The 7,606-nt window shown below is 55.4% G+C and overlaps 1 protein-coding gene and 1 pseudogene across 1 annotated transcript in view; one reads left to right on the top strand and one right to left on the bottom strand.

Moving 5' to 3' along the window:
* The first annotated feature begins 6 nt into the window (after window positions 1-6).
* The window catches only part of ACOT11 (acyl-CoA thioesterase 11), a 40,314-nt gene continuing 32,714 nt past the window's right edge, over window positions 7-7,606 (top strand). Inside the window, 1 exon segment of the mRNA XM_023763646.1 lies at window positions 7-54. Coding sequence (XP_023619414.1) covers window positions 22-54 — 33 coding nt within the window. The 5' untranslated portion in view covers window positions 7-21.
* On the bottom strand, window positions 5,661-6,270 carry LOC102436805 (annotated as a pseudogene).

The raw sequence follows: 7,606 nt of genomic DNA, 5'->3' as shown, positions 1-7,606 counted from the left end.
GCTAGCGGGGTCTCAGCCACCATGATGCAGAATGTTGGAACTCAACTGCGGAAGGTATGGAGGGGGGGCCGGGTGGGTTGGCGGCAAAGGGGAGGGGGTGATCTGGGGATCCCGAAAGAGAAGTGAAGTTTCCATTTTAAGTCAGAAGTTCTACGTCTCCTCTCTCATTTTCCACGGGCCGTTTTCTAACTCTCTTTTGGAAGGAGAAATCGCAGGACCCTGGGCTGCCTTATTATAAGCCACACTTCCCACACAAGCCCCAGGGCGGTCAGCTCCCCAAGGCAGGCTGTGCTGACAGCAATCATGTTCCGTATGTTCTTTGTGTCTGCGATTCTATGGTGTGTGTGTGTGTGTGTGTGTGTGTGTGTGTGTTTCTCCCCGCAGAGGTCTGTGTGGGTTTCTGCAGGACACACGAGCTCTGTGGCTGTGTGGTCTCAGAGTTCAGGGCTCAAAGGCGACGTTACAGGGTTTGGGTGTGTGGGCCAGTGCGACAGGGTGAAGCCAGAGTTTTTGGGGAGCTAAAAGCTCTTGGGAGAGCAAGTGCAGGACCAAGTGACACGCGTCCTGCAAGGTGACCTCGCAAACGTTTCCCCGGGAACCTCTTAACAGGGACTTTGGAGCTGAGATTAGATGCGGAGGCACGAGACAGACCCAGTGCTCAGCGGGCGTTTGATCTGGGGAACAGAGGAGGGGTTCAGGACACACTGGCAAAGGTTGTGCTGGGCGTGGAGTGGGTGGCCCCCGAGGATGTTTTCAGGAAAAGCCTTTTTAAAAGGGGCGGACGCAAGTAAAGAAATCTCTCATCCACCCCCTCCCTCCATCCACATGGTCACCACTGAGCTCGGACTCCGTGCAGCCTCCTCCCTGGCTCCCGTCTCACATCCAGCCCCCTCCAACCCACCTGCCCCTAGAGGGATGCTTCTACAAAGTAAATGTGATTATTTCCTCACCTTCTCAGATGGCTGCCCTTCAGCATAATGTTCACATTCCCTCACTTGATACCAAAGGATTGGGCAATGTGCTCTGCCCACCTCTCCCTCCTCCTTTCACCCTGCCCTCCCCTCTGCATCTAGGATGGGGGCCACCCTGCACTGCTTGCTCTGCCTCCGTATACCAACTTAGTTCTCTCCTCGCTCTGTCGTACATCCTGTACTTTCTGCTAGAGTGACCCCAGCCTCCCCTCGCCCCCTGCTAACTTGTTTCCCGGGAAAGGTGCTTTTGAGCCCTCAGATCTCAGCTCAGATGCTGCCTCCTCCGAAAAGCCTTCCCAGATTTCTCTCAGCACAGCGAGCCTCTGTGTTCGTCCCTTCTCACCCTGGACTGTGTGGTGGACTTGCATGTAAATCTCTTCCATCAGCCAGTGAGTTCCCCAAGGCTGCTCTCGGTGAGCCTGGCACAGTGTTGGGCAGGGCCAAAGCCCCAGGGCAGAGAGCACAGGGCAGAGAGCATCTTCCAGGTGGGTGGGGCTGTCTGTGTTTATGTCCCATCATCTTTAACTCTTCTCCCATTGATTTGACTCTTTCCCCATTATCCTTATCAGTAACCCGGGAGAAGGCAGCCGGGGAGGGGCGTATCACTGCGACCATTTTGCGAAGATAACAATATCCTATTCTAGCACAATTCCTTACCTAGCGCTGACCATGCTAGGCACCAGACCAGGCATAAATTAACCCCTTCAGCTCTCTGGGAGGCTGGTAAAGCTGTCATCCCCATATCCCAGGTGAGGAAACGGGCGCAGGGAAGTTGAGTGATTTGCCCAGGATCACACTGGTAGGAAGGGGCAGAGCTGAGATTTGAACACAAACTCAAATTTGGCTCCAGAGTTTGAGCTCTTAAGAACCTGAGGCTCAGCCCGATGAAAGCCCAGCGTGGGATTCCAACCCACACATCCTGACTCGGCGCCCAGGGCATTCCTCTTCTTCACAGTCCCCACCCACACTGAGCCGGGGAGTGGAGCTGGCTGTGGGGCGTGGAAGTTGGACCTGCAAGGTGACACGGGTGACCTCGTGCCGGCCGAGAACACGCTGGCCTGGATTGCCACCTTTGAACCATTGCCTACATGGCAGATCTCCTTGGACTCCCTTATTCCCTCCTGAATTCCCTAAGTTCCCTAGGAATACAGGAGAGTTGGGGACTGTTTTCTGGGCTGTTATCAAAGCCATCCTATATAATAAAAGGCTAATATGCAAATAGACCAAATGGCAGAACAACTGAACAACCAAACAACTGAACAACTGGTCACTATGACGTGTGCTGACCACCGGGGGGCGTGCGTGGAACATGGTGGGCGTCGGCCATGGCAGGATGGTGGAGCAGGTGAGCGGGGGTGCCAGACCAAGGCGGGGCGCTGGTTGTTGTCATTGGAGCGGGCCTCTAGTGGTTACTGAAAATTCTTTGCTCCTGAGCGTCACAGTCCCACCTGGCACTCGCACCTGCTGCTGGTGCTGGCACTGCTTGCACCTGTTGCCGGCGCTGGAGCCACCTCTTGCACCTGCTGCCAGTGCCTGGCACTGGTCCTGATTGCCCCTCAAGGCTTCTCCACCTCCCTGTGCTCCTGAGAGGTGATCAGGGCAGCAGCCGCTGCTCCCACTCGCGGACAGCGCTGTCCCCGCTTGCACCCACTGCTGGTCCCGGCCCCAGTCACTCTGCACCATCAGTGGATGCGAGTGGGGTGGCAGTGGAAGCGGGGCTACAGGCAGACAGGGGACGGGGCCATGGTGGGAGGGGCCAAGACCTGCCTCCTGTGCTCACTGCAGCCTCACAGCCCACAGTTTGTTTCAAGGTGCACGAATTCGTGCACTGGGCCCCTAGTTTTTAATGAAAAGCAAGCAAACCAACCCCTCCTCCCTGCCCAGCTCTCTTCACTGGGGACTAAAGAAAGCCATGTTAAATTGCGAATAAAAGGGAGGCTTCACATCACAGGGGTGGCGACCCTTGTCAGTATCTCGTGGCTCTGCAGATAGCGGGCATTGTGGAGTTGGAATGTTCTGGCTCTTACCCACCACTGGGTACTCAGCAAGCACTCTGCACGGTGAAGGAGGGAAGAAGGGAGAGAGGGCGTTAGGGAGGGAGTGACTGAATGAGGGAGGTGGTGAGTCTGCTGCCGAGCTGGGGCAGGGGTCTGGAGGAGCACTGAGTGTCTGTCCAGTGGTGCTGGAAAGGTCCCTCTGTCCTCCTGTCTCCCATCCAGGGGTCAAGGGTCAGCCTACACTGGACACTGGGCTGGTAGGGACCTGCTGGCAGCTCAGTGGGAGGCTGGGTATCCCTGCTCAGCATGCGTTCTAGCCTGACTCAGGTGGGGCCCAGGACTTTATTTACTGTGGGAACAGCTCCGCTGTTTGTCCAGTTCCTCTGAGAAGCCCTGTGCTGGTGGTGCTGCTGACATGAACCCACAGACCTACATGCTGTTCCCCATACCCTGTGGCGACCCACTGCTTCACCTTGAACCCGAGGAAGCTGGAGGTGCACCTCCCCACTCCCAAGCTCCAGCCGCATTAGGGGATCTAGTTCAGATATGGGGAGGCTTAGGGTACAACATTTGATCACCCTGGATTCGTTTATCTTCACCCCTTTGCTCTCATATAACCTTGGACCAGGTGTTCCCCATCTCCGGGTGTCCCTGAGGTCCCCACCAGCCTTGACATCCTAGGGTCTGGATGTTTGTGAAGGGTTTGTGCATCACCTTGAGGTTGGTCCTGACAATGAATGGCAGGGGTCATCTGATTAAGGAGCCCCCCCCCGCCCCCGCCCCGTGTGGGGTTGGAAGGGAGAACCATAGACATAAAATGACATGCCCATTATATGTAGGAGTGCAAAAACTACTGAAAGAATGAGTGACAGTGGGAGCTCAGAAGCAGGCTGAAGTGGTCCCAGAAGGCTTCCTGGAGGAAGAGGCAAGGCTCAGACACAGCTTCAGCCTATTTAGGAGCCACATTTGAACCTCAGTCTCAGCCATGGGCAGATACCCTTAGCTTTCTTAGTCTGTCCTGGAGGACTCTTTATCTTTTAAAACCCAGCTTGGCCATCATTTCCCATTCCAATTCCCATCCTGCCTGCTCCCAGAACTAATGGCATTTCCTTAGGATGTTTTCCTGACTTCAGTTGTTCCCTCCACAGGATTAGCATGTGTCAGGTGCTGAGTACACTGGGATGAACCCAGGCTGTCGTGTGGAGCTACAGCTAATGAGGGAGACCAAGTGAAATGGTAGTCAAAGAAATACAGAAGGAAAATCTGTGCTAAGTGCTGTGAATAATAACAGTAGGATGAGTGTCACATAAGTGCTAGCTATGTGCCAAGCATGCCTGAACTCAGTCATTCCTTATAACAGCTCGGCAGTAGGTAATAGCTTTGTGCCAGTATTAAAGATGAAACTGAGACAGAGAGGTTAAGTAACTTGCCCAAGGTCACACAGCCAGTAAGTGGCACTGCTGAGATTAAACTCGGGCTGTCTGGAGAACAGAGAACAGGAGAGAATAATGAGAGAGGGCAGGAGCTCTCTGAGCAGGTGATAACTGGGTGAAACCTTGCAGTTGAGAAGGAGGCAGCTGTGGGAGGAACTGGGGGAAGAGCATTCCAGGCAGAGGGAACAGCATTCATCTGCAGGCTCCAAGTGGGGAGGGGGGGATGGAGCTTGGTGCATCTGAGCAGCTGAATGAGGCCAGTGAGGCTTGGAGTGGAGTGAGTGAGGGCAGCACAGCTGGAGGGGCTGAGACGCGGCTGCCACATAGCAGGCTGGGGGGCTAGGCCCTGTTTTGAGGTCTGGAATACCCTGGGTTGTATAGTCCTGCCCACCAGACCATGCGCTCCTTGAGGACTCCCTGGCCCCACCAGGCTTGGTGCCACGGTACGCAGTCCTTGCACACCGGGCTCAGGGACCAAGGCAGCCCATCCTCACGGTTCTCCTCTGAATGGCCAGCACCCTATGGGTCCCAGCCGCCGTCCCATCCACCCCTGCTGCTCACAATACGTAGTTGGGCAAGAAGTGAGGTGATGTGCTTGGGCTTGCATGGCTGGCGAGGGACTCAGAACCTCTACCAATGAGGCTGGGACCCTTTTCCAGCTCCTGTCTTGACCAGAGAGGCATCCGGGGCCTCTGTACTCCAAACGTGGTTTCACTGTCTGTCATCCTCAGACCCACCCACCATCCTAGCCTCCTCTGCCACCTTCACACACTGACAGTGCAGATCCAGGGCTTCCCACCTTCCCCCGCCTCGCGCACACCAGGGCCCAGGGAGGTGCTCCACTGCCTTCACCTGTGCCTGGTCTGCCGGGGCCCAGCTGGCATCCCTGGTGCCCCTGGGTGGCGGGGCTCACCACCACTCTGCTCACGGTGCAAGCGCCCGGAGACCTGCCTTGGAGACACTAACGCACTTCTCTCTGGGCCTCCGTTTCCTCATCTGTGAGCCGGTCTTCCTGCAGATCTCGCTAGGTCATTAGTGACATGACAGACTTTGGAGGATTGTAGAACTTGGCACATAATGGGCCCGGTGGACACTGTATTGGCTCTTTTCATCTCACCGGGACCAGTTTCCTCAGTGGGTGGGTAACAGGGTCGGCTGGTCAGCTGAGAAGGTGAGAGCTGCCTCTTGTGGAGTACCTGCTGAGTGTCAGGCATGTTTAAAACTTCCCACTGCTCTGCCCGCCTGCTGGTATTTTTTTCTTCTTATTAATACAGTATTTATTTGTCTTCCTTCTGTCAAACCCTGAGCCAACCACTTTCCCCAGGCTGCCTAGGGAGGTATAGGAAAAGGAACATACAGGGCAGACAAGACCCGGGAAAAAGAACTATGGGAGGTGGAGACAGCTCCTTCCCATGGCGAAGAGGAGGAGAAAGGCCACCATCAGGCAAAAGAGCCCCATGGCCTCTGAGAGGGCAAAGCCCAGAATGGCATAGGAGAAGAGCTATTGCCTCAGAGAAGGGTTCCTGGCATAACCAAGGATGAGGCTCCCAAGCACAGTCCCAATTCCAGCCCCAGAGCCTGCCACCCCTCATGTGGCAGCCCCAGCCCCAATGAACTTGGCTGCTGTGTCGATGTCCCTTGAAATGGCACTGGTTTGGAAGCTGCGGCTAGAAATAAGCGAGGTCAGGGGACGTGGGGCTGCCAAGCTGCTGAGGCTCTCATCTGTCAGTGTCTCTGGTCGTATCAGCACCGCTGCAGACAGTGAAGGCTCAGCCGAGAGGTGCTCCGGACCAAGGAGGGGGTGGAGACAAACTTGGTGCAGGCATACATTTTCAGGGGATGAGCGGAGCGGCTCCCAGTGCAGAGAAGACAGAGACCCGCTTGCTAGTATTCATCTGGCTGTACAGACAAGAACACCAAGGCCTGGCATGGAGTCGCTTTGAGCCAGTTAGAGAATCCCAGGTCTGACCCCGAGCGGGGCGCTGGGGCTGTGGCTCTTGCCCCGGGCCGACCTGGCTGGGCGGAGGCACCGTGGCTCCAGGGGCAGATGGTGCTGGCGGGCGGCTCGCCTGAAGCTCCCTGGCTGTGGGCCTGTGTGCTCCTTGCGGGTGGGAGGTGGCACCAGGGCAGCGATGGAAAGAACCGGAGTCTGGTGCTTTGGGGACGCAGGGATGAGTCAGGCTGGACTTGTCCTCAGGGGCCCCCATGGATCTTTCCACGGGGAGACAGAGAGGAACAGACTGATGACGACAGCACAGTGTGGCCAGGCTGGGACAGGGGAGGCCCAGAGGTGGCCCCTCAGAGCCTCGGGGACAGGCCGGGCTCCCTGGAGGAGAGACAGCTGCCCGGGGAGAGAATGTGGCAGTGACCCCTCAGCCATGTGATACGTATATCCCGCCTGGGGCTTCTGGAATAGTAATAATTTGCCCTCAGCAAATCAGACCTTAACTAGTTCATGTTAGATTTAAGCACCTTTTGATTGTGGTAATCATTTCACAATGTATATGTATATCAGTGGTTCTCACATAAAATTATTTTCGTTGCTACTTCATAACTGTAATTTTGCTACTGTTATGAATCGTTTTGTTGCTACTTCATAACTGTAATTTTGCTACTGTTATGAATCGTAATGTAAATATCTGATATGCAGGATGTATTTTCATTGTTAATTATATATGTGTTTTCCGATGGTCTTAGGCGACCCCTGTGAAAGGGTCGTTCGACCCCCAAGGGGGTCGCGACCCACAGGTTGAGAAGCGCTGATGTATATTAAAACATCACATTGTGCAACCTAAATAATACGTATAATTTTTATTTGTCAACTACATCGCAGTAAAGCTGGGAAATTGTAACGAGACACTGGGACTCCGCAGAGACATGGGACTTGCCCCCTGTCCTCAAGGAGCTTCCTGTCTCCTCATTGGGGCACCACTTTACAGCGTAGGAAGCAGGTGTACACCTTTACCTGGTCTACTTGCTCCTGCCCTGGGGCCGTCACTCAGGATGGGATGCTGGGGCGAGGCATCCACAGGCGGGGGCTCAGGGGTCCGCCCCTTGCCCGCTGGGGTGAGTGTGCCCTCAGGGCAGGGGGAGTCTTCTCCAAGCAGGGAACCTGTTGCTCACGGTGGGTGGCACTGCCGAACCCCAGATCTCCCCACTCCTTGGCCTTGCCCTACTTGTGACCTCTAGAACAGGCTGTGATCCG

This window comes from Myotis lucifugus, unplaced genomic scaffold (genome assembly GCF_000147115.1).
Source record: "Myotis lucifugus unplaced genomic scaffold, Myoluc2.0 scaffold_296, whole genome shotgun sequence".
NCBI classification, from domain to species: Eukaryota; Metazoa; Chordata; class Mammalia; order Chiroptera; family Vespertilionidae; genus Myotis; species Myotis lucifugus.
This window is presented reverse-complemented; position numbering and strand designations above follow the sequence as displayed.